Source organism: Myotis yumanensis, unplaced genomic scaffold, assembly GCF_028538775.1.
Source record: "Myotis yumanensis isolate MYYU_CA2020_CCGP unplaced genomic scaffold, mMyoYum1.0.hap1 SCAF_8, whole genome shotgun sequence".
Taxonomy (NCBI): Eukaryota; Metazoa; Chordata; class Mammalia; order Chiroptera; family Vespertilionidae; genus Myotis; species Myotis yumanensis.
This window is the reverse complement of record NW_027223759.1, coordinates 37,754,900-37,782,646: the sequence shown is the minus strand read 5'-3', so window position 1 is coordinate 37,782,646 and position 27,747 is coordinate 37,754,900. Positions and strand designations below refer to the sequence as shown.

The 27,747-nt window shown below is 39.0% G+C and overlaps 1 protein-coding gene across 3 annotated transcripts in view; it reads right to left on the bottom strand.

Moving 5' to 3' along the window:
* Positions 1 to 27,747, bottom strand: part of CERKL (CERK like autophagy regulator) — a 99,277-nt gene that overhangs the window by 26,523 nt on the left and 45,007 nt on the right. For all 3 annotated transcript variants that reach the window (XR_011472417.1, XM_070422642.1, XM_070422643.1), the window contains exons 3-4: positions 12,623 to 12,754; positions 5,131 to 5,194 (exon numbers count right to left, since the gene is read on the bottom strand). Coding sequence is in view for 2 of the 3 variants with exons in the window: in XM_070422642.1 (XP_070278743.1) it covers positions 5,131 to 5,194; positions 12,623 to 12,754 (196 nt within the window). In the remaining variant the exon portion in view is untranslated. The remainder of the gene's footprint in view (positions 1 to 5,130; positions 5,195 to 12,622; positions 12,755 to 27,747) is intronic.

Sequence of the window (27,747 nt, the reverse complement as noted above, 5' to 3'; positions counted from 1 at the left end):
TGACCCTAGTCAGTACTGCTCGTCTTTTTAAGACTTCATGAAAAGTAGACTCTAGGGCCTTGGAGGTGGGACTCCATGAAAGTAACATAGAAGACATCAGACATTTGTTTCATAACATTTGTATTTAAAAAATTCAAAATAACCTTAAGTAGCAAAATGACCTCAATTTTCTCAAAAGAAAGATTTAAAAAATTTTAAATATGTTTTTATTGCTTTTTTAGAGAGAGGAAGGGAGAGGGAAGAGAGCTAGAAACATCAATGAGAGACAGAAACATCCATCAGCCGCCTCCTGCATGCTGGAGACTGAGCCCACAACACCCCAGGCATGTGCTCTGACTGGGAATCAAACCAGTGACCTCTGGTGAGTGGGTCGACGCTCAACCCCTGAGCCACACCGGCAGGGCCACAAAAGGAAGGTTTTGTTATTGGAAGCATGTGTCACGGCTCAAGGGCGGATCAAGACTAGAAGAGCATGTTCAGTCTAAAGGAGAGGCACTTCTCAGCTCCCACCCACGCACATCCTGTGGGGGCAGGCCCCAAGGACCACATCTCCTGAAGCCACAGGTTCTGATTTGGGGTTGTCTTTTAGTCTGTAAACACTAGCATTTTATCTATTTAAAAACACTATGTGCCAAAACAAACAAACAAACCACCACAGCCTGCAGGTCATCATCAGCAGGGCTTACTGGTTCCCGCAGCTCCAGAGGCTGATGAGTCCAGAGGCTGCGGGAGCTTTTCCATCAGCTCTCTCCACCTTGTTCTCACCTGGCTGACCCTCACCTCGCTGAGGCTAGCCCTTTGGTTGCACGTAGCCTGAGCCATCCAGGTCCACTCTAGTTAGAAGAGGCTCTAGGCAGGATATGCGATACGTCCCAGGCCTTTTTTGGTCCGGGGTATTATTTTGTTTCTAAACTGATTCCATGGGTTCACATTGTGGCCACTGAATCGAAGTGATTTTATCTACTCAGGGACAATTTCATGTCCGACGACATCTTGGCTCTTTTCTAGCAAATCCTCAGAATTCTGTAAACTAGGCATTAGCCTCATCCTTGTAAATGGGGAAGCCAAGGTTTGATTTGAATCTTATCTATATGATTTTAAAGACCTCTATGAGCAAATTTCCAAACATTGTATAAACTTATAATTTTCAGATCCATGCCTGTCTACCTACTGAGGTGTGTGGGGCCCAAAAGGAGCTTGTAAAGTCACCTAACAAAGCATCTAACTTAACACCAAAGATCTTGACTCTCTTGTACAGCATAGCAGCCTCTGGCCCCTGGGAGCCTGCATCCAGTTAGAGCGTAATGCGTGGCTAGAGTTAGTACAGATGGCCTTTCTATGAACACACTCTGCTACCAAAGCCTTGGAAATGTTATCACACATGCTGTGTTACGTATTTTGAAACTATAACAAATGATAATTACAATAAAATTTAACATTTAGTGAATAATTACTATGTATTACTAATCTCAGCACTCACATGTATTAACTACTTTAATTTGAACAACTGTGTGCAACAGATATACTTTCACATTCAATTGACAGGTTAGAAAACTAAGGCATTGAAAGATTAAGTAACTTTCCCAAGGTCATACCATAGTAAGTGATAGAATGAGGATTTGAAATAAGACAATTTGGCCTTGGAGACTGCACTTTTATTCAAGATATTATTTTCCTTCCCTATATTATATAAAACCTAATTGAGTATAGCCATATGAGAGTTTTATTACTTTGCAAATCAGTTTACCAGGATAACTAATGTAAAATTAAATGAGTTAGGAAAGAATGTATTTATTTATCTTGACTACTACTAGATCATTAAGATCATTTCCAGATGTAGTTATTAGACCTACAAATATACTTAATACAAACTATCACAAGGGTCCGGATACTACAAGAAAAGCGGGGGGGGCGGGGGGGGGGGCGGCGGGAATCAACCTTTTATCATTATGAGCTAATTTAACCACACTTAAGAGGACCTAAAACATAACCCTTAGAGTAACTAATATTTGGCATATGGCTTATGTTTTTAGGATAAGTCGATTTCTTCTTGCCATGGTCCCAAGTAGAATGATTCTGCCTAGAAAAGTATAACTGGAGGCTATTATCTTATATCTCTTTATAAAAATAAAATTAAAAATTAAATGGATGTTTGTGTATTTACCTATCAACCAATATCATTTTTGAATGATTTTGAATGGATTTTTCATTTAAAACATTTTTGAAAAAGAGATACTTTTCTCTACCCTTAACTATAGATACCATGGTCAATGTGATAAAATGTCAATGTGATCCAAATAATGTTTAAATTATTGTGGATCTAGTTAATGGTGAAATTAGCAGAATAAGAAAAATACATAATTAAATTCAGATAGAAAACACTGTCAAACAAAATAGGAAAATATTAGTATATCTATAATTGCCTCAGAGCTACAGATTTGCTTAACCATATGTACACTATACATTCAACTGTTACTGCTTCACATCTCTTCTTTGCCTTTGCAAAGCTTCCTATTTGTGCCCAGTACAAATAGGGGCCAATATAGAAACTGACGCTCCTAAAATTTCAGCAACAGGATCTGTTTTCTAGAACACACTGGAGCTGCACACCAGCTGTCATGAGTACTGGTACACTGTTCCTGCTGGCTTTAGAAATATGTCACACTGTGTCTTCACAGAAACATATGTAACTCATTAATCCTAGCAGATAACATTTCTTAAACAGTACTTACCAAACCATTTTTGCTTTACTGAAAAATACACATAGAATCTTTCTTGGATCCTAACCTCTCTGTGTCTAAAAATAGCTCCTCCAGAGTCAGGCAGAGCGCATCCGTGGAGGAATGATAGCCCCTCTCTCATCAAAATCCCATAGAACAGTGAGGTCACCTTATCCCACCCCGGAGTCTTTATATATATTCTTCAAAAACTGCTCCCATATAGGCACTCTTTGAACAGGTTCAGGAACAGGGAACTCGGGACTGTAGGGCATTCCATTTTCAAACAGTCCACCTGTTAGAATATGGTTCTTTTGAAGTGCCTAAGAAATGACATTTCCATTGTCCTCCTCATATACCTCTCTAGGTAATTCTAAGTAGAGTGGATTCAAATGACCATTTTATTAAGATCCCAACCACCATATCAGTTTCTACTGGGGAAAAAATTGAGCCCAAGGAAATAAATGAGCTATTTAAAGGATCTTATAAAATAGAGAACTTCTAATTATAGTAAGTCCTAACTAAACCAGCATGCTAGAGTTTAAAAATAGTTAATTACTAGAACTCAGTTCATATAATGGGTAGACCAAACTACTTGGTTAAAAAAATGTGGGTATTAACTAAAGGATCTATATATATTCTGTTAGTGCCACACTGCAAAATAATAACAAAAATTAAGTAGGTTCAGGTAAAAAGAAAAAGATGACCGTACAACACTTGAGCAATAATCTTTCATCATTCTGCAAAGCCCTTCTTGATCCTTGCAAAATATAGTTACCAATGAAACTTATTCACAGATACCACAGTTAGCAGGACACTTCATAATGCTCAAGGGCAAGACTGGGTCTAATACCTATATCATCTGTCATGTTCATATTATCATGTTTTGAAGCAAGAGCTTATTTGAAATGCAGCCACACTCACACTTACTCCCAAGCTGTGATTCAGGACTATGCAGTATATTAAAGCATGTACTTAATGGGCATGATTCCCCCAATTACTTTCTTAAATTGTAAACTTGATAATTTCCTAAATGTAACCTATTAATTAACCCGTCTAGCGCTAAGTCTAAATCACCTGCCCCATATTCCTCATCATTGATATACTATTGCTATCTAGATTTATTCCTCTCTATTAAATTACTTTTTGAAAAATAATTTTACTTACCAAACTTTCTTCATCTACTAATATTTTTCTCAGCAAAAAATATTAAGCATTTTGAAAAGCAACCCTTCTAAGGCTCCATTGTGATGAGATCACTTTCCTCCCTCACACGTTCTAATCGTACGGCAGGACTTTCGCTTTGGTTGAAAGACCCACCTGACCTTCTCGACATGATGAGTCTGTTGTTGGGACCTTGCACGTGGCCACATGACACAAATAACTCACACACTCGCCACCTTTTAGAACTCTGAAATATCCACCCTTGAAAAGAATGTTTTTGTCTTATTTATCGACCCAGCACGTTAGCAAATTAATTCACCTGATTTTTAAAAATGGCTATTAAACTACATGCCACTTGCCTTGTTTCTAATGTTTGCATTTCATTGAACACTTTCTGCACACTCCCACGGTGCACTGCAAACAACAGTTTCCAATGCCTATGGGGAGTGACACACTTATTAGGTAGCCACGGCATTATAGAAGATAATTTAAATTAACATCTTGTTTTGAATTCTGAAGATAATATATTTGTTTTTATAAAATATTTACCCTCTGTCAATCACAGTGAAATAACTAGTGGGTTGCAATTAACACTCTCAATAAATTTGCAAGAGAGAATCATTGTACAGTTATGCTGTATGACCGATATGTCTTCCATCAGTGCTTTTCTAGAAACTCACATGGGTAAAGGCAAGAATTCAGGAGAACAGATGCCAGTGTCTGCATGTTAGCTCTGTATAGCATGGTACACTGTGATGTCCCAGAACTTGCGATTACATTTCTCCTTTTTGCTTTCTATGCCCAATCTTGAGAGGTGATGACTCTGTCCTGTTATCATGATTACCATGAACTGTCATTACACAGATATGAAAGAAATAGTGCCTAATTATATACATCACAAATATTTAAAAATTGTAAGTCCCAAATATATAGCTAAAAACTAATGAAAATAGGCCTGGCCAGTTTGGTTCGTGATTAGAGCATCGGCCCTTGGACTGAAGGGTCATGGGTTTGATTCCGATCAAGGGCATGTACCTCAGCTGCAGGCCTGTGCAGGGGGTAACCAGTCAATGTGTCTCTCTCACATCCACGTCTCTCTCTCTCTCTGTCTCTCCCCCTCCCTTCCACTCTCTCTAAACATTTATGGAAGAAAATAGCCTCAGGTGAGGATTAACAACAACAAAAAACCTAATGAAAACATTTAATGATCTAAACCATATGACATACATACATTAATAATGTAACCTACCCATCAAATCCCTGTAGTTCGCATTCCTTTAGCAGTGACACAGCATGCCCTTCATATTCTGTTACTATTAAAAAAAAGACACACAACAAGTGAAAGTTTTAAACAATGATCTATACTTTTTAACTCGGCCTGGCAAAATAATATAATAAACATATGGTCAGGTCACAAAACAACATTTATTCTTGAATATTTATATTTTAATCATGGGAAAGAGGATTAAGTGTTACTTGCCTGATGTGTTTTACAGCATTATGTAAAAGAGGGTCATATATTTGTTCCAACTACATAAGTCATTTGGGGATATCCCCACACAGAGCAGTTGGATCATTTATCTTGGTGCCTGACGACTTAGTGTTCCCTAAATAAGACACATTTCTTTTAAATCAGAAGCCTAAGAGCAGGAGTATTTTGAAAATAAGGCATCTTGACTGGCATCAAGCCGTCAATGTTAAATCGCTTTGGCAACCTTACATGAATAAATTACTTGAAAGGTTAGTGTAAGATTTACATACCAGAAGAATGTGTATCTGGAACTGCTAGACTACAAGGAGGAGGAGTTGGATGTGAAAATGTGCAGCAAAGCCAACACCAGTGATAACAGATCCAAGCCAAGGAGGGTGGCACAGGCCCACCAGAGCTGGTCCTCCGAGGAAATGAATCTGTCACTCCCTATTGCTGTCTCCACAGTTATGATGCCCCATGCAGTATTGTAAATGCCAGTGGAGACAGGATAAACTGGCACACTGCAGATGGCACCAAGCATCCCAGCCACGTTTAGCATTTTCTGGGGCAGCTCTGCCAGAAGAGACAGCCCAGCTGTATCCACCCATCAAAGATTTCTGCTGACTGACGTGACATCGCAGATGGATCTTTTTGTGTAAGAATGTGCATCGTTATATGCAAGATTACATTAATCTTTCATGCCTGTCTGTCCCTGGTGCCAGCATGGTTCAAGCTTTTCCTACAGTGTTTTTAGATATTATTAGTCTTGGTGTCTAAAAGAATCATTCTGTATCCAGCAGCGTTACATTGTAATTCTCCCATAGCTTATTCAAATGCCATTATATTCACATGAGTAAAAGCTCTCTGTGTTAAATTCTAATCAGACGAAGGCTACGAGCTTGGAAGTTTAAGTTATCATAAATGATTTTGTGTTGATCATTTATTCATAACCTCAGTAAGTAGTTACAACCTTAAATGCAAAGTAATAAAATATCTACATACACACATTAAAAAGGATTAAGAATATCATGAAGAAATATTTATGCTGAGAATCAGAAGATCAAGTCTCGCTTTTATACCAACACTTACTTTGGAAAAGCTTCTCAACCCCAGTATAAAATTAGCTTAGAAGTATGTCATGGCTGAATGCTATTTTTGCTTAGGTAAAATTTTAAATAAAAGTTTATTTTTTCCTTTTATCTTGCAGGTGGAATTTGATTATACATGGGTGCAAATCATCCAGGAAGAACAATTTTTAAGTGACACTGTATATAAGTTAAATAAAGTCACTGAGCTGAAATAAAGAGACAGAAAAGATGAAACAAACCTAACCACAATATATTAGGACAAAATGAACAAAGTCCTTGGCCTTCACATTCTAGATACAGACAATGTATACTAATTTTAAAAAATAAATGTACAATAAAAAGTAGTAACAAGTTATTATAAGGAAAAAATAATTTAAGAGAAAATGATAGAGAATAATCTGGACTACTATTTAAATATAGTAGAAGGACTCAAAATATTTATTTAGATGGCATATTATAGCCTCTGGAATCTGAAAAAGCCAGATTCAAATCATGCCACTCCAAAGGAACATAACAATAAAAAATTTAAAAAAAGAGTAGATCGCTGGGCAGATGTAGTGTCCAAAGGTTACTAGCTCTTTTTCCATCCATCCTTTTCCAATGAGGTGGATACCCTACACCCCTTCTATAGAGGAAATTTGGAGTCTCTATTATTTCCAAGCCTTCAAACAGTTCTCACTGCTGGGATCTCCTATCTTAACCATAAATTTAAGTCACTTCCCCAGGAAGACATACCTGAAAGAGAGTACTGTCTTGAGGTTGATATTGAATATTGATGAGGAAATGGGCTAAAGTGCAAACAGACGAATTCCTTTGGACATAAGGAAACATTTTTTTGTCTGGTGATAAAATTCCATGATTGGATTAAATGCTGAGATGTCATTTGCTACAAACTTGGTAAGCGCAAAAAGGAATGCATCCTTTCCACCTTTAAATATATTTCCTCTCAAATATATTGTTCTGTTTGTGTTCCGTAATCCACTCCCCATTGCTCAAGACAGGAAAACGACTTCTTCTAGATTATCCCTCTCCTTCACTCCCCACAACCATCTCAGGGCCGAGGTCAGTTGTTTCTGGCTTTAATTATGCTACAGCATCCCAACATTCCCCCAGCCAATGCCCTGGATATAGGCGCCACCATCGTTAATGTGTATGTTACAACAGGCTCTCTCCCGTCTCACTCCCACTCTAGCCAGAATGACCTTTCTCACAACACAAATTTAATCACATCACTTCCCCCATTCATGACACTTCACTGTCCCCAGGATAAAGTTCCAACTTCCTACCTGACATCTGACTATATGAAATGGGATTAGCCATTTACATTCACAATGATTTATGGAATAATGAAAAGAACCTTTCACCTAGAATTTTCTTTCTTGCTAGCTGACTCTGATGTAAGAATAGTCACTCTCCACACTTGTAATAAGAAGCAGGTGATGTTGGAGAGGAGCAATGCCTCGGCCTGCTACCATCTTTACTGACTCTGTTTTTTCAAATTGCCTAGCTTTCTACAGGGTGATATAAGGAGCAACAAGCCGCATCGCCAAAGGAGGGAAGGCCTCAGTTAGATACAAAGGGCCAGACATGAAAAGTCCAAAGAGGAGAGTAGGTAACAGTTAGATGTAAGAAGGAGAAAAAAGGAGGAAGTGACAATAAACTACTTTCTTGACAATTCTGCCCAGGGCCAGCCAGGAAGTAAAACTTATCTGGTGACTGGGCACTCCCGTGGGCCTGAGCTGGCCAAGATCGAGGCTGTACTCAGTGGTAACTTTGACCATAATAACGATAATGAGCAGTGCTTTGTTAATACAAAGGGTGACTGAAGGAGATGGAATTGCATGCCACGAACAAGCGAGATCAAGGATAGTTATATCTATTTTCAAATATCTCAATGACTTATACAGAAGATGGGATACATTTATGTCACTTATTTATGTATTCCCACAAAGGATAACATTAACTTATTTATGTCACTTATTATGTATTCCCACAAAGGATAACATTAACTCTAGTAGATAAAAATGACAAGGAGGCAAATGTCAGCTCACAAATTCTCCGTGTTGTGCAGTTTATGTTTTGCACAAAGGCAACCAGGCAAAGAGGCAGGTGGGTTTTGCAATCCAGCCAGTGCATGTACCCAATATGCTAGGTGATCCTGAGCTGAGCCAGCCCATCAGGGCACCTTTTTGTAATTCAGCAAAAGGAGACGTCATTTTCTAATCTGCACAAAAACATAGTGACTCTGAATTCAAGATAAGACTGTCCATCAGTATTGCCCATTAATGGCACACACTGACTCAATCATAGGATGCCCAAGTCCAGGCTGGGTGCTCACCCACGAGGAACGTCACACCCTGCACTCCACCACATGGGGGAAATTGAATTCGATGGCCTCTACAGTTCTTTCCAGCTTGATTTCTCTGCTGTCTTGACTTTTTCACTTTGTTATTTTCAGAATTATCCAATGAATCAAGGATCTCTCAAAATTTCTCTTTCCTTTAATAGTCTAATTCCAAAAATCTCCTCTGTTTTGGTAGGAAGTGAGAGCAATGATATCACACACCTGCATGGGATTGACATATATGCTTTTCCTTGACTCATATACCAAATTATTAGGAAAAATAAATCATTTTTTTTTCAGTTTCTTCCAGAAGTTTTTCTGAACCATCTATCTATATAAGGCTAATATGCAAAGTGTCCCCTTGGGAGTTTGACCAGGAGACCAGGAGTGAGTTCGATTGCTCACTATGACATGGACTGATCACCAGGGGTGGCTTGGAACAAAGGAAGGCCCCGATCGGCCCTGATCATCAGCCAGGCCTAGAGACCCTACCCATGCATGAATTTTGTGCACCAGGCCTCTAGTTATGAAAATAAAATACTACATTGGTAATGGGAGGGATGCAACTTCAGCTCATCTATTTCTAAAGATGCTGAAGTATTTCCAGAAGTGGTTAGGGTTTCAGCACTAGCTATATAAAAGTAGTAAGTATATTTTTATTAACATGATGAGATGTTTAAAAGAAGGTTATAGAAAAAATTACTTTATAATGACTATATATAGCTATAATTTTTCAACCCTGACTCATTTATACAGCACTATCTTCTATGAGTTAATCATTGTATAGAACTTATTATGTAATTCAAATTCCATTTGCACTCAGCAATGTACACAAGATACACTGAATAAGAATCACACTGGACGTGCAGAAAATATGTACTCTTTCTGCTTTACTCTTTAAGATGAGTTTTCTTTCAAATGAAGTGTGAATTGAATCTTACTGTTGCATAATTTTATAAAACTGAAATGCACAGCATTATGACATTTCTATAGCATCTTCTAATACAAAAGGTAGTTTCAAATACATTACTTTATTCAAACTACAAAACGACACTGTGAGACTAGGCAGGAGGATTCGAAAACGTTTCAAGTACCCACATGTTTATTCAGCCCTTCACACAAAATAGGAAACATGCTTATATAAATATTTAGTAAATATACAGACTGAAATGGTTCTATAAGCAAAAGATGCAATTTTATAATTTTGCCTGTAGGAGGAGTGTTAGGCAATAATTAGCCATTCTGCACACATATGTAATATTCTAATTTTATGTCAAAATAAATATAATATTCAATAACATTTACAAATTTAGAAAAGAGCCCAAGAACATAATCTTTTTCTCTCCCACACAACTGTTTTAAGAAGGAAACCACATTCCGATCATTAACTCTGCCTTAGGTCAGGCCTCTGTTCCAGTTTCCAATCCTCCTCCTGTCTGTCTCTCTTTCTTCCTACTCTCTATTCTGCTGGCAGAATCATTTTTGCTGAACCAGATTACATCTCTAAAACATTTATACCCACTCCAGATCAATGCCTGATGAATAAACTCCTGCGGGTAGCATTAAAATCCATCTATAATCCGGACTCAAACTTCCTCGTGTACATTGCTGGGGGCCTTCACAGAAGCCCATTCGCCTTTTTATCTCCCTAACAGAACCCAGGATCAGTTCAGGTATTCTCAGCCTTCAGGAAAATGGGGTCCCACCTTCAGCCCAAGGGAAGGTTATAGAGAGTTAAGAGATCGATTGCTCCAGGTTGGGCACACATACCACACTGGGGCAGTCAATCTAAAAGGAAGAAATTTGAATCCTTTTTCAGAAGTAAAGAATTGGATCTCTCACATATACACACCTCTTCCCACCCCACTAGATTACTAGATTTGAATAAAGAAAAATCCAATCCACTGGCAACCATTTTATGATGACGGAAACTACCAGATTTGAGATGAAGTCAAAACTAAAAGGCAGAGCACAAGTACTCCCTGGATATTATGGGTACAACACACACACACACACACACACACACACACACACACACCACCTGTATGTGCCTGCTAGCTGGCCTACCTTCCCTCACTTTTCCTCTGCTATGTATGCACGGAAAACCATTCTTTGCCTTTTCTGACACTCTCAAACTGCCCAATTCAAATACTTTGAGTCTTGTGGTCAAAATTAATATCACCCTTTGAGACACCATAGTTCTTTTATGTCATTCCAATGACATTTATTTTAAATACCTATTTGCATCCCTAATGGCCTATACAGGTTACTCAGGAACAGGTTGTATATCTTATTCATCTCCCATTCTGCATAGTGTTTAACACAAATCATTCAACAAAAGCTTCTTGAACTGAATGATATACAGTAATATCCACATAAAACTGTTCTGGATATTAAATCAAAATAATATGAAACAAAATAATTTTAATGAGTTTGCCAATAAGTTTATTCCACTCATCCTAATATGAATTTCAAACTTCCTTCTGCCAATCTTTCAACATCTTCAGTGGGAAAGAATGATAGATTTGTGTTGTTTCTTTTGCTTGTAATCATCTAAGTAAGCCAAAAGCCACATGATGAAAGGGTAATTTCTACACTCTTATTTTGAGACTTTACCAACCAGCACATTTTTTAATTTTTAACTTTATTTCTATTGGTGACACTATTACAGGTGTCCTCATTCCACACCCCCCTTTGCCCACCTCCACCCAGCCCCCACTCCCTCCTCCCTCAGGCCATCACCACATTGTTGTCAGTGTCTATGGGTTATAGTTCTTTGGCTACAATTTAATTTTAATTCAGAAATTTCTCTTGTGTTTTTTATGTTCGTTTCTCTTGAACTTCTTTTGTTGTAGTAGCCTCTTCAGGTGGCTGACCTTCCCACAGTGATTGCCTTTTCTTTCTTGTTTTCATTTTATTTTTAGAAACTTCCTTCTACCCCAATTCATCAGTCATGAGATGTGGGCTTCACTAACCTTAGGAACATTGCTGAGCAAAGCCGGGTCACTCTGGATCCCGTCCCCAGGAATTTATCACTGGGATGAGGTGATCCCAGCGCACTCCTGGGCAGACTTATCACTCAGTACTCTTCATAAATTAAAATCTGCTATAAATTTACACTGTGTATTAGTAAAGCTACATAGAAGCAAAACCAGAAAAATTGAGGGTATGTTATCGATAGTAGCATCAACCCTCCTTCTCAGTCCCACCTCCCCATGGGAAAAACAATCTTGTCTCAAAATAATTTGGATACCAAATTCAAAAAGTTGAAAAACATTTTACTAATCTTCTGTCCATTAACTTCAGAAGTAGCAAGTTTCTATTGTCCTGGGCACAAACCTAAGCACCTCTCTTATTTCAGACAACGGCTTTAAGCATCTGGCTTCTTTAAATTCATCTAAAACCAGCGGGTAAGTGCTTAGTGTTGACCTAACCAGCAGGGGTCAGAGTCAGAACAAAAACCACCTAATGAAGGATCCCACGGAAAGACATCCAACGTTTAAGTCCGTGAAAGTCCATTGCCTGCCAAGTTGCAGAAATGATGTGTAAATAGCAGACATGTCAACGAAGATATCAAAAAGCAATACCTAGTAATTGTTAAAGTCTGGAAAATGTTCTAAAGAGAAAATACTGATATCGTAATAAAAATATCACAATAAAGAAAAAAAATCAAACTTATCATCCTGAAGCTGGCTGCTGCAGAGGTTATGAAACACTTAAACAGCTTTAGATATTACAAGTAGCTTCCTAAATTTGGATTAAGAACAAATTCAGGTTATTTTGTTTCCTTAAAGTATGATTTTTTTAATGGCAAAATTATATTCTGAAAATGACTTACTTGTTACATCAGTCTTAATTCCTGCGATCTTCAACAGTGGTTCCACCTTCTCATAATATATCTGTGTAGCTTCCTTTTTGTGGCTTTGGGGGTTAAGGAATATTTTTAATGACTTTGGTCTGTTTGAAAAACCTAAGAAGCAAGCATAAAGATAATGTTACACAGTCTCTGTCACCATTTTTTTATTCCCTTTAAAACCACAGACTAAGTCCAATTAGGATGTTATAGACCTATCTGAATAGTATTTGCTAATTTTATTTGAAATTCTTACAAGAGTTTTCCTAAATATGGCATTAGCTTAAAACATTCACATTTCTTAGCAGTGAAAATGGGAATATCCCTCTTAAAAAATAAATCATGAGTTATAACAAAGCATTTCATGTATAAAGGAATATGTGAATAAAAGAAACATTGTGATTATTAGGCAAGGTTTTTATATATTTACCAAATCACAAATGATATATCCAATGTTCCTTTAGCATGTGTTTCTGGGGAGAAAAGCGATGGACTGTAACAAATAGAAAAGCCTATTTCCTCTCCTTGGATAAATACGCTCATCATTGGAACTGGGCATTCTGGGGACCTCAGGGCTACCCAGGCCTGACCTGCGGGGTGAGGGAGGGCATGCAGGGCTGGGTCAGGGCCTGCAGCCAGAGCAATGCATGCTGGGAGCTAAAATCTGGGTTTCGGTCATAGTTCAAGCCTGAGAAGGGGCCAGGGAGAAAGGACTCTCCCCCGGGGAACTGGAAAAGCAGCCCCTCTCGGAGGGATCCGATGATAGTGCTGCCTCACAGTTGGGGCTGAGATTTGATACTACAATTTTCTGGGCTTGCAAGATGTTTATCACTTAGAACCCAGTTGGAGCAGGTGCAAAGCAAATTTTCAGTTGTTAGGAAGCGGGCAGGAGGGACACAGGAGCCAAAGGAAAGCTGCTGACCGGCTCATGGTAAGCTGCTCTCACACGGTCCCAGGTCAAGGTTAAAAAAGCCGCTACTAACATCCGTTTTTAATAAAACCATTACGAAAGCCAAATGAAAAATGTTCACTACACCAAAGTCAGGTTTTGTGCCTCATTTAGAGACAATATGTCGTTTCCCATCATATCTGATACAACTAAACCTTTCAACAGCACATATCGTTTTGAACTCAGGGATCCTGAGTTTGGGATGAGGAAGTGCTAGGACCATGCTGAACCCCTTATGTGCTCTGTAATGGCCCCTGGGTCTCTCTTTCAGTAAGAGGCCTCTGACTGTCTCATAGCTCCCCAGTCCTGAAACCTCAAAGCCATGTGCAATTCCTTCCTTCTCTTTCAATCTCTCCATTCAAATGGGTACCCAGGTTCAGGAGGCAGTAACTACTTCCTCCCGTTCCTTCTCCCCTCCTGGCTGTTGCCTCTGACTCAGTGCTCTCCAGGCCACACGGGGGCACTTTAATGTTCTCCTTCCATCCCAGCTGGACCAGCCCTGCACTGTTCAAAAGCGGCCATGGCTCATGGCTGTAGGCAGAGCGAGCCCAAAGCCCTTAACATGACATTCAGAGCACGTCCCCCTCCCCCCCCCCCCTCCCGCCCAACAAACTCCTACCCCGTGACTGCCCTTCTTCTCTCACACATACTGAGACACATTTATTGAGCATTTGTGCTGAGTACTGGGTAGAAGGCAGAGCAATTAAGATATGGTTCATGCTTTAAAGGAAGATGTACCACCAATAGAAGTAGGGCAAGACAGAATGGACTTGTTAGCAGAGTTGCAAGGTGCCACGGGAGTGTCTGAGAGGAGGGTGGTTAACTCCTAGTAGGGACCTGGAAAAGGCTCCCTGGAGAAGGAGTATTCAAGTGTGGTTTGGGGCTCATGCTGTTTTCACTACTTAAAATTCCCTCCTTCCTTACACCTCACCCTATCCCTTAGCAAAAAGCAGAGGTGGGGGGATGGAGGAAAATCTGAGCAGTGCAACCAGCCTGGCCAGTGCACATGCTAAGGTGCCTGCAGGAGTTTTTCTGTTTCGTTTCAGCTTCCCCATCATGCCCTGGACCCACGCGCTTGTCAAACAACAGGTATTCCAGGCCCCCCTTATTCAGACGGTTTTTCCTTTCCACTCCACCGTATCACCCTTTCTCTCAAAATTCGACCGCGTTTCCAGAGCTCACTTCAAATACCACTTTCTCGCCTTTCCCATTCACCAACAGAATTCACCTATCTGGCTTCTCGCTTAATACAGAAAACTCTGATGAAATACCCACTATCTCATCTCAGGATTCTCATTAGCCAAACCTGAACAATACAAAATGGAATAAAGACAGTAATATATCATCCTAAAGGGGAGAAAGGAAACTGTCTTATAGTAGAATGACAACTAATAAATATGGGAGAACTTAGAGAGTTAGAAAAAATCTCTATGTTCAACCATCGTAACAATGGATTCAGGCGAGAATTAGCAATGGAAGCTAAAACCATCAGAGACAGTCAGTTGGGGAATAAAATATTTACTTATTCTTAAAACTCTGTCCCTCCTTATTATTCTCATTACCAAGGGTAAAATGTCTCCATTTACAGTTCACAACACCCTTTCTGGTACAAACGACACATATGCCTCATGACATGCAACAGAGCACGGAGAAGGACACACAACCACTTCTGTGGTACTTCTTCACATGGTGCATAATGTGGGTCGAACACGATGGAACATTCAGACAACACAAACCAAGGAGCATTCTTAAAATAACTGCCTTAAACTCTTTAAAAAAATGTTGCCCGGCTGGTGTAGGTCAGTGGATTGAGCATCCTCCTATGCAACAAGAGGTCACCGGATTCCGGCTCAATCCCCAGTAGTGGACACAGAAAGCAGCCAATCAATGTTTCTCTCTCATCCATGCTTCTATCTCTCCCACTCCCTTTCTCTCTCTCTAAAATCCATAAAGACATGTTTTTTTTTAAATGCCGAGGCAAAGAAAGGCAGAGACCTATTCCCATGAAGGAGGTTAAAGAGATAACAAGTAAATATAAATCATTTGGATGACAAGTGATTCCAAATCAGGTATAAAAAGAAAAAAAAAATGCCCTAAAGGACAGAACTGCTGTCCTTTAACCAGGGGGGACTAGGCACATAAATCCAGGGCTCACTTTTATTGAAAACACGACAAGGACAAGAAACTCGTTCTGAAGCCCCGAGTCTGAGTGTCAGATTAAATATCGAAATTAAGTTTGCCTCACCTGGTAAATGTACCAAAGGGCTCTGCTTCGTTTCTCAGGCAGGGGCAGTCCCAGTACAGAAGGTATCTAGGCACCAAATGACAGTCCCCAGATGTTATCATGAAAAGCAACCTGTGTCTCTCCCTCTTCCTACATCATGGCCGTGGGAGAATGGAAGTTTGTGAAAGTGAGAAACAGTTGGTTGGGGCTTGTGAGGATAAGGTCATTGTTCCTGAAAGCTTGTAGCCTTTGAACATATATGTATAAAAGTGCACAAAAAGTGTCCCATCCAGCCTTTGTGAAATAACCCCCTAAATAAGGCAGGAAAGAGGATGAAATTATTGTTTCAAGATTTTCCAAAAAGATTTCAACAAAATAATTTAATTCTTAAGCCTCAGTTGGCAATAAGCCTCAGTTAACAATAGCAATAAAAACTAAATACATTCATAAGAATATTCCATTCTTCAGGTATTCTGGTAAATTGAGGTCTTTTAAACACAAATCAACAAAGCTAATTTTTCACCAGAGACTGAATTCATTTTCTCATTTCTCTTCCTTTTGGGTACACTTAATATGATGATTAGGAAGCTACAGTCTAAGTGTATATAAGTCAGGCGAAATTTGATACCAATTTAGAGATCAAGCAGGGATTTCTATGAATAGAGCAGAATTTTGAAACATGTTCTTAATTAGATGGAATAGAGAGATATCATTTAAAAGTCTACAACCTTCTGTCCTCCCATGCTTCCTCCTCTATTCTGTTTGGGTCCTGGAACTCACTCTGTTCCCTCTACCACAGTGCCTTTGCACCTGCCCTCCCCTTTCTCTGCCCACCTACACTTTCTGCCACCAAAGCCACTTTGTCCAATTCATCTCTACTCTTTGTTTTGACTCACCTTCGCCACTCCCTTGGGAAATCCCACATGGCCTCCTTGGCTATGCGACTTTGGCTGGGTTATTTGCCCCCATTTGTTCTTACAGGTTTGTACACACCCCAATCTTGATACCTACAATGTTGTAATTTTATATCTATTTATTAGTTGTTCTCCCATACTGGACTGGAAACTCTCTGGGGTTTTTCTCCATATTCTATCCCCTTAGTGAAGGGTATACAGTAGATGGCCAAATATTTGATGACTGAATAAAAGGGTAGTGTCACCCTCAGGCCATATAGAGCACAATAATATCCATTCATTATTCACACACAAAACTGCATGCCTGTCACTTGCCAGGCAGGGTACTAGAAGCTGAGGCTCTGTCAGTGAATGAAGTAAACCTCTGCCCTCATGAAGCTTTCATGCCAATGAGGGGACACAGAAACGAACAAGAGAATTCAGAGTATGTCAAGTGGGAATAAGTCCTAAGGATAAAAATGAAGCCCTGGCTGGTTTGGCTCAGTGGATGGAGCGTCGGCCTGCGGACTGAAGGGTCCCAGGTTCGGTTCCGGTCAGGGGCATGTGCCTTGGTTGCGGGCACATCCCCAGTGGGGAGTGTGCAGGAGGCAGCTGATAGATGTTTCTCTCCCATTGATGTTTCTGGCTCTCTATCCCTCTCTCTTCCTCGCTGTAAAAAAATCAATAAAATATATATAGAAAAAAAAATGAAGCACTCTAATGGGAAAGAGTGAAGGCAAAGGCAGGAGAAGCGACTTGCTGGCCAGGATAATCAGATCACCCAGAACCTTGTGGGTGTTGTGACTGTAGCTCATGTTCTGAGTGAGAGAAGCATGGAGAATTCTGAGCAGTGCAGCAATATATCCTGGGGTGTTAGAAGGATCACTCTAGCTGCTGTGTGGGAAGAAGACACAGCGAGGGAAAATACTGACAAAGTAAGAACAGTTGAAATATTCCAGGTGGGAAATGATTGTGCTTGGACTAGAGTGAAGTGGAAACTAAAAGAAAAGTTAGATTTCAGATATATTTTGGAGGGAGAGATGACAGGACTGGTGTGCTTTTTGGATCTGGCATGTGTAAGAGAACAGTCAAAGAGTAGTGAAATGTGTGGCTGGATAAAATGAAAGTGAGGACGTAAGAAGGATAAGGACTAGCGAAAAACTTGTAGAGTCAATAAATTGTGGTCTTAGTGAAACTGAAGGATTTTAGGAGTCGGGAGAGTGGAACAGGTGAGCTAGGAAGACAGACGGCAGTAGCCACCTAGAAGGTAGGATGCTTGAAATTGAGACAGAGAGTTATGGCTAATCATAGTAAGATTTGATGAGCTTCCATATTCATCAGAATTACCTGAAGGGCTTCTTAAATACAGATTTCTGGGTCCCAACCCCAGAGTTTTGGACTCAGTCATCTGGGGTGGGGTCTGAGATGTCACCTTTATAACAAGTTCCCAGATGATGCTGTTGATGATGGTCTGGGTACCACACTCTGAGAACCACTGATGGAGAAATATGATTATGGGAGGAAGTGGGTAAAGTGAAGCAAGCACAGGTCAAGATCTTTGAAGAAAAGGCCAAAAACTGGGAGAACTTCTACAAAACACACAGAGTTATGACAGCAGGACTGTTAGAAGGAGCGAGGTGAGGTGGGAACTAAATCTTCAGAACTGGGAGAAGGACACAGTAGTTTGCACAAGACTACAAGTAGAGGAGCTGGCGGTGGACGATGGATGGAGCTTTAATGATGAGGATTTTAAAGAGAATACACTGAAAAAATGGTCCAAAAATAGCAGTGAGATGCAAGGAAGACATGAAAACACCAACAAACATACAACACTAGGACCAGTTGTATGAAACCCATGGCAAAGAAAACAGCCACCACTTGAGAGGACTGTCTACTTGACAAGTAATCCAATCTCTTTCCTAAGTCAATGTCAAAATGAAAAAGATGATGCAGAGGGAAATGTTTAGTTTAAATACATTCAATGAATGAGCCCCGGTTGGACACTTAATTGGTACAAATCAGCTATAAAAGACATTTTGGAAAACCTGAGGAAAATTTCAATAGGGACCAAACAGCTTGTTTATAATGATATTTGGTTATTTGTGAAATGACTATTTTTAAAGATGCATACTGAACTATTTCTGGCAGAAATGTCACGATGTCTACAATTTATTTTAAAACACATTGACAGAATAAAGTGTTTGAAGCAAATATGGAAAAATGTTAACTGTAGAATCTAGGTGGTAGGAATATAGGTGCCAATTGTAATGTTGTTTTTATATTTTCTATGTTTGACATTTTTAACAATATACTAAAATATATATTGGTATCATCCTTGACTTTTTCTCTCAATATGGCCCATATCCACTAAGTCAATAAACCCAGCCAGTTCTATCTTCAAAACAAGTCCAAAGTCTGACCTCTTCACACCACTTCTCCTGCTCCTATCCTGATTTGTCACCACGTCTCACCTGGATTATACCAATTTCCATTTGACTAGTCTCCTACTTCAATCTTTTCTCTCACTCATATAGTCTATTCTCCACTTGACAGCCAGAATATCCATTTTAAAAGAGAATTATATCATGTTGTCCTTTGCTTAAAATGTCCAAATGCCCCCCCCATTTCCCAAAAAATAAAAATTAAAAATGATACAAAGCTTGCAAGACCCCTCATGTTCTATGCCCAGCCACTTCTGTGACTTCACTTCCCATTACTCTGCTCCCTGCTGACTTGACTCTGTGCAGGACTTTCTTGCTCAAGCTTCAGCACCTACTGTTCCCTCTGCTGGAATCCATTTTCTTAGACATCTATATGGCTCCCTCTCCCCACTGCTTTCAGTTCTCTTCTAAAACATCACAGCCAACGAAGCCTTCCTTGATCAGCTCTGTATAACAGCAAATACTTCCATCCCATTGACTGGTGGTGCCTATCATTTCACATCATGGAAAATATATTTGATATTTTTCTTTTAGCCTAAATGTTTGTGTCCCCTCAAAACTTATATGTTGACATCCTAATCCCCAACGTGAGGTATTAGGAGGTGGGGGCTTTGGGAGGTGATTAAATGATGAGGGTAGAGCTGCTATGAATGGGATTAGTGCTCTTATAAAAGAGACTCCAGAGAGCGCTCTACCGTTCTTTTTGCCGTTAGAAGACACAAAAAGAGGCCTCTCCCCAGAACCTGACCATGTTGACACCCTGTGCTCAGACGTCCAGCCCCCAGGACTATGAGAAATAAATTTCTGTTATTTATAAGCCAACCAGTCTATGGTACTTTGTTATAGCAGTTCAAACAGCCTAGGACACCCCACTACCACTAGAATTTAAGCTACTTGAGGTCAAAGACTTTATGGTTCTGCTCTCTGCTATCTTACTAGTTTCTAGAATAGTATCTGGCACACAGTAGCTACCGTGTGTGTGTGTGTGTGTGTGTGTGTGTATGTGTGTGTATATATCTCAATATATATATTGACCTTTTTGCTCAGAATCTAAAATAAATCAGTTGGCCTTCCAGAAACAAATAATGTTATAATAAAAATCAGAAAGTGTCCCTAGAAGAAACTGACTTTAGTCTACATGGCACTGATCGGTTTTGAAAAGCAAACTCAATAGTCATATCCTAGGCTTGGACTCAGTGCTGTCCCTCAGCCCCATCAGCGCACTCGGAGCTTCATCATCTCACAAGAGAAAGGGAAATTCAAAGAGAAGTAGGTAGCCAAGGGGGTGGCACAGGTGAGCAAAGATGATGTCGAGATAAAATTCAGCAGCTGAGGCTGTCAAATGGATAGGTAAACCTATCTTCCATGAAAAGAACTGTAACAATAGAAAAGCTTCTGGAGACTTTGAAAACTAGGTTAGGGAGGTAAGAAAGAGGAGAAAGTTCTTTGAGTTTTACTAAATTTAATTAATTTATTAATAAAAAGTTTAATTTTGTACATGAGGAAATAGATATGTGTATCCTATCCTAGACCTCTTGCCCAAACAATAACTATTTCCACGTAATAGAGAAATATAGTACACTGTAAAGATTTAGGTAAAATCACTAGCTACAAGAACCCTATGAAAAATATTTTTAAAATATGACAACCTTGCTCTTCTCTTATACAATGACAAACTGTTCAATACAAAAGCTGTATTGAGACACAAATTCCTTGAACTCCTTGAAAAAATGAATCCCAGAGTGATAATTACCATTTACTCATAGTTTTTACAATAGTATAAACATCCCTAAAATAGATCATCAAATATTAAAATGTAGGTATGACTCAACATGAATATGCAACTGACTTGGTCCTCAGTCCTTTGGTAACCTCTCAATTCATACTCTAGAGTCCAGACCTTTCAGCACGCCGGTTTGCAATGAACCAGCAATGTAAAACAGAATGGCCAACTGTTCCTCCGTTAGTAACAAATGTGCTAATAGGTACTAGTTTAAACTTGATCTATCAGTGAGTCAATGAACCATGAAGGGTGGGGGTTAATCAGGGTGTTCTCCAAACAAAGGCTCCTGAGAGCTACGGGGACGCCACTCCCAGACTCACATCTGTGCTGTTCTGAGCGCAGCGCGGTGGAAATGGCACGGCGTTCATCAAAATTAAGAGCCCAGGACCCTGTCATAGTCCTGTGTATACTCGAAGCCATTTTACACAGAAAAGCAAGCAAGTTGTTGCAAAGAACAAAGCCAGCCACAGGAAATAAAGACCTCCCTTTTGCCACAAATCTCAGGAGCTATTAATATTAAACTATACTCAGTTAATGTGTAACAGTGACGGTAAAAGCCTAGCCTTTCACACGTAAGATCTGACAACTTCCCAGCAGAGCTCAGCGTTGGAGATATTTTATATTGGGTGATTTATAGTAAATGCACCAATTTCACTTTACTATCAGCAAAAGCTTATTGATGTGCATCTTTACACATACAGTGCTGTATGGTTTACTTAAAGTAACAAACAAGCCCACTAGCTTCACACACAGCCCACCAATGTGACATAGCTTTCTAACAGCTGCAAGACTGAACGGCAGTTAATAGAAAAAATCACCTGCTGTTGGTAGTACCTCAATACTTCAGTATTAATCAATAAAGGGGTCAAGACTATGTAGATCGAGCAAGAGTACACAAGCAGGAAGGAGATCAAAGAGAGAAAAAGAAAAAAAAAATCTAACCAAATATATCCATTTATTTTTACCAGATTTTTATAATCTTATGATAAAGTGAATTTTAATTTATTTTGGAAGACATTTCCATACATGGCTGGTGAACATGAGAAAAAGGGTCCAAATCCTCTAGAAGGGAACTTATTCAATACCTAACTAAACTACACATGCACTTACACTTTAATCCAGAAGTCTACTTCTACAAAGTTACCCCCAAGCTACAATATGTACAAATTTATTTATTGCAGCATTATTTGTGATTGAAGATATGAGAAATAATCAAAATGTCCAGACATTGCGATGTATTGAATAAAGTATGGAACAGACCACAAAATGGAATCTTATACAGCTGTAAAAAAAATAATAATGAAGCACTCTATGAAGTACTATGGAATGATTTTCAGTATACGTAGTTAGGTCAAAAAAGCAAAGTGCAGAAGAGTTTATATGGTAACTTTTTATGTCACAAAGGAAATTTTTAAAATGCACATATCTGGTAATTTTGCAAAAAGAAATATAGCTCAACCCAGCCCGTATGGCTCAGTGGTTGAGCATCGACCTATGAACCAGGAGATCACAGTTAGATTCCCAGTTGGGGCACATGCCCGGGTTGCAGGCTCAATCCCCAGTAGGGGGCGTGCAGGAGGCAACCAATCAATGATTCTCTCTCATCATTGATGTTTCTATCTCTCTCTCCCTTCTCTCTTTTCCTCTTGGAAATCAATAAAAATATATTTAAAAAAGAAAGAAAGAAAGAAATATAGCTCAGATAAACCAGAAACTAATAGAATTGGTTACCGATAGAGGGAGGAGGTGGAATGAACACTACAAGGAGTATTTTTTTCCTTTGGGAACATGTTTCTGCCCTACACAATCAAAAAATATTAAATCAATGAGGGTGATGTTGAAAATAAAAACAAAACTGAAAACTGAATATAAACAGAAACCAAACCAACTGTATTTCAGATAAATGACAAAACTATTAATATTAGGAAGGGAAAAAACTAATCCATATAATTTGTGAAAGCAGAACTTGAAATATATACCTTCAGTCCAGGACACAGAAAAAAAGAGCCACCAACAAACCTTGAACTAACTTTAGTAGGTTTATGTTTGATAGAGGTATGGTCGCAGCGGTTCTGAAACTATTTTGTGTATGTTAGATGACTGAGCAAATAGACAAATGTTGCTGTTGTTGGGAGTCAGAGTTCTCACTGTGGAAAAGGGGAGATACAAATATGGAGAGGAGAGAAACAATAAAGAATCATATAGGCTTGCATTACAGTCTAATAAGGTGTCATCCATTAAGCCAACAATCAGAAAGTGAGTGGCCACATGTTCTAAGAGGCAGGAAAAGTGCTACCAAACCTAACAGAGGAAGTGCCTGATTTTGCTGTGTGGCTCAACTTTGCAGAGGATTTGCTGGTTATACAGGACCTTGAATTGCAAACTGAACTTCGCTGGGCAAACAAGAGATGAGACACACTCTCAACAGACAGATTCCTAGCTTTGCCACTTAGCAAGTGGAAAGCCACTAAGGTGCCATAGGACCCAGCTGGCACAGAGGAGCACAGGCTGCAGAGAGCCCAGGAACCTGACCACACAGTAGGGCTTCACCTCCACCCTTTCCTCTTTTCATTGGAAAAATAAAGTGTCTGACTAGTAGAAACAGAAAACATAATTCTTCAAGATACATAATTTTCTACTTGCATGAATTTTTCAAAGAATAAAGTTTTTAAAAATAGATGTTTTCTCTTGAATGATAAGGAGAAAATATGATTGATTTGAAGATATCACAATGCTACAGCATGTAGTCATTGCCAATATCCACCTACCTGCCTTAAACAGCAATCAATATATTTATACAAGTTTACAATAAAATTCTTCAAGAAGCCCTGGCTGGTTTGGCTCGATGGATAGAGTGTCGGCCTGTGGACTGAAGGGTCCCAGGTTCAATTCTGGCCAAGGGCATATGCCTGGATTGTGGGCTCGATCCCCAGTAGGGGGCATGCAGGAGGCAGCCAATCAATGATTCTCTCTCATCATGGATGTTTCTATCTCTCTTTCTCCCTTCCTCTCTAAAATCAATAAAATATATTTTTTTAAAAATTCTTCAAGCAATATAGTATCTAAACATGGCACAATTTTATTACCATTAATGGTAGTGTAATGAATGCCATGGGGCTTAATAATAATTTGTCACTTAATGTGAAATATGTATTTCCTACTTATGCAAACTGTAAGAATGATGCTTTATTACTTTTTACTTCATTTCTTTCCAGTGAAAAAGTTGTTAATGGTAATCCATTATACTTGCATCCTAGAGTTGATCCGATTTCTATCTTTCTTGTATGCTGTAAGCATTTGTGTTTTGCAAAACTCTTCTAAAGATAAAGCCTGGAAATCAGTCACAAATTAATATGTGTTTTTAAATTCCTTTAATCTAGAAAAAAAAATCTGTAAACTTTTCATAGTGCATGCTCAGTTCATTCTAAGGCATTTGAGAAACCTTAATAATGGTAACAGTCATGATGAGAAATTTTTTAAGGATTAAGAAATGCATTTTACTGTTACTGCTCACCCTAAATATTTTTAAAATATGTTTTTACTAATTTGAGAGAGAGAAAGGAAAAGGGAGAGAGATAGAAAAAACAACATTGATGTGAGAGAGAAACATGGATCAGCTGCCTCCTGCAGGCCCCATAGGGGTATCGAGCCGTAACCCGGGCACATGCTCTGATAGGGAATGGAACCAGCAACCTTTTGGTGCATGAAACAACACTCAACCAACTGAGACACACTGGCCAAGGCTCACCCTAAATATTGAGGGTAAGCTTTAGAATTCAAAGACTGTAGCGTTCTGAATCATAATGTTGGAAAAAGAACACAAGAGAGGAATAATCTTCAGATACGATGATGTAGCTCTTTTCTAACAAGAAAAGTGTTTGAAATTCTTTTTTTTTTTTTCAGGATAAAGTCTAAACCATGCAGTATATATAATACACTTAAGGGTGGTAGAATATACCACTGACCTGGTGTAGATAAGAGAATGAACAGAGGTTAAGAACTCATGCTCCAGACTCAGACACACAGATTTGTCCCAAGTTCCTCTACCAGATACGAGCTGTTTAACCTCAGATTAGCCAATTTTTAAACTATATTAAGCCTTAGTTTTCTCATGTACAACCTAAGAGATGATAACGAGAATAATAATTTACTTAATTCTATTTGCTAAGTCATATGGTATTTTAATTCTTCAAACTTAACAAAACACACAAGTATTACTTCTTTTTTATGAGAACACTAGAGGCCTGGTGCACAAAAATGTGTGCACTCAGGAGGGTCCCTCAGCCCAGCCTGTGCCCTCTCGCAGTCTGGGACCCCTCGGGGAATGACCACCTGCTGGCTTAGGCCCGCTCCCCAGGGGATTGGGCCTAAGCTGGCAGTCAGACATCCCTCTGGAAGCCTGGGAGCCCTCGGGGGATGTCCACTTGCCAGCAAGGAGCAGGCCTAGCTGCAGTCGGACATCCTTAGCGCTGCTGAGGAGGTGGGAGACGCTCCCACCACCACTGCTGTATTGGCAGCCGTCAGCCTGGCTTGTGGCTGAGCAGAGCTTCCCCTGTGGGAGCGCACTGACCACCAGGGGGCAGCTCCTGCATTGAGCATCTGCCCCGTGGTGGTCAGTGTGTGTCATAGTGACCAGTGATTCCCAGTCACTCTGCTGTTAGGATCAATTTGCATATTACCCTCTTATTATATAGGATATTTGTAGTTCTTGATGCTAGTATTGTAAGATTTAATGAGCTAATTTATAAAAATTGTGTACAAAAGTGGCACATAGTAAATGATTAATAAATGTCAGTTATTATTAAGATTTCAATTTTTAAAGTAAGGACTTCTCTGTAATTTAGCAAAGGAAAAAATGTTAACTACTTTATTTAACAGCATAAAAACAATTCAACATTTTACTGGCTACATTTAGAGAATTCCTTATTTAGCCTTTTGAGTATAATCACTTAAGATATGGCAAAGCACACCTAATTTTTTTTTCTCCAGAGAAAAAATTTTGTTACACAAAACACACAAAGGACTTTTATCTAGCAAAAAGATTTTGAAATATACCAGAAATAACTTGAGAATGAATCCACCTCAACTCTTATTCTCAAGATACTCAATGACTGAAGCAGGAATACAACTGTCTTCTATCAGACACCAATTACTTGCTGTTAAATATAATGAATTATGTACAAAAATAGATTCCTTCATTAGGACAATGCTGTAGAGGCCAAAGAGAAACATTTTGGAAGATGGCTTGTGTTACTCATCCCAAGTATACACAGCATTAACAGTTTGTAAGGGAAAATTGTAGTTTGCCTTCAGCAAAAAGAGCAATGGCTGTGAGTTAGAGCTGATGTTATTAAGAAAAGAGACTTCAAGTGACGAGAGAAACCCTAGGCATGCCTCTGTCAGTCTTTAACAGGCTTTTCCGAAGCAGTCCCAAGGCATAAGTGTGATAGCACAAGACCAGGAATGGGTGTTGGCTAACCTTTAAGACTACTTAATATAATAAGAATATATAGTGTCCTGCCACCTATAATTAATCCTCACAAAGGCAGCTTTGGTAAGCGTGGAGTGCAGAGTTTTATATATGTTCATTAAATCAAACTTGTGTTGTTCAAATTTTTGACATCTGTGGTTCTTGGCCCTGGCAACACTTCAGAATCACAGAAGGGACTTCTCAAGGCAACTCATGCCTCTGTCCATCCAGACATATTTAATCAAAGCCCCAGAATTTTCAGACTCAGGAACAGTTAAGTCCTTAGAAGGATGAATTTTTTAGGTGAAATTCACACATATGTACATCATAGCAAGAATGCTATCCTTTTTTATTGCACCCTACTCTTTCATGTTTTTAATTTATTTGTTTGATCATTTGAAATGTATTTATTTCATATTCTCTGCTTTTTCTATGATGGCCAGTCCTTAGGAATGTATAGTTTATTATGTCTGCAGACTCTTACTCCTGGTGATTTTTCATACTGCTAATTGCTAGAATGGAAATGGCTCAAAATGTAAAACACTAGGTTCAAGAAATAATTTTTTCTATCCTTTATTAAGCAAATTTTTCATGATAAGGATATATTTTCAGTTGCAAGTTTGATAAAATTGGAGATTTGGTTTTTAAAAGGTTTTCTTTTTAATGTTATTGTCCTTTGAAGAGCTAAACAGTGTTATTAATGATCGTGAATTTACTAGAATTAGTTTAATTTCACTATCTTCTTCTGAATGTCCAGCTTAGAAAGTTCAAGGCCGAGGAAAAAAAACTTCAAAGCAAACTTTCTTCAACTCGATTTCAATCTTTCATTTTGATAAAATATATTTTTCTTATTTGCAAATTGATTGAAAAGCAGTATCTTGTAAAGTTGTACAAAGGAAAATACTTAAATATATAGGGTGTCAAATATGTATAACACACTTTGAATAATTATAAAGTCGGTGTTTATTAAAATACATTTCATTTTCAAAATTGAGCTATCAGTTGTTACAGTGTGTATACATTTTGGGGGGGACACCCTGTATGTTTAACAAGTAACATCTATTGAAAAGAATAGAATTACATGGACAATCTCTGGTAGCACAAACTCTGTGATTGCCATAGTGAGTGTATATTTGAGCACCTAACAAAATCATGAGGTCTCAGTGTGCCTGGAGGTGAACAAAAACAGGCATGACAAGGTGACAATATACCGATGGGTTGTCATCCTAGGGATGACTAAAGCAGAGATTTTCAAATGTTTTTGCTTTAAAAGGCTTAAACCATGCCTTACTCAGAACTACTAAATATAAAACAGCTCAATGAGGAGGTACACTGGCTCAGGAGTGAGTG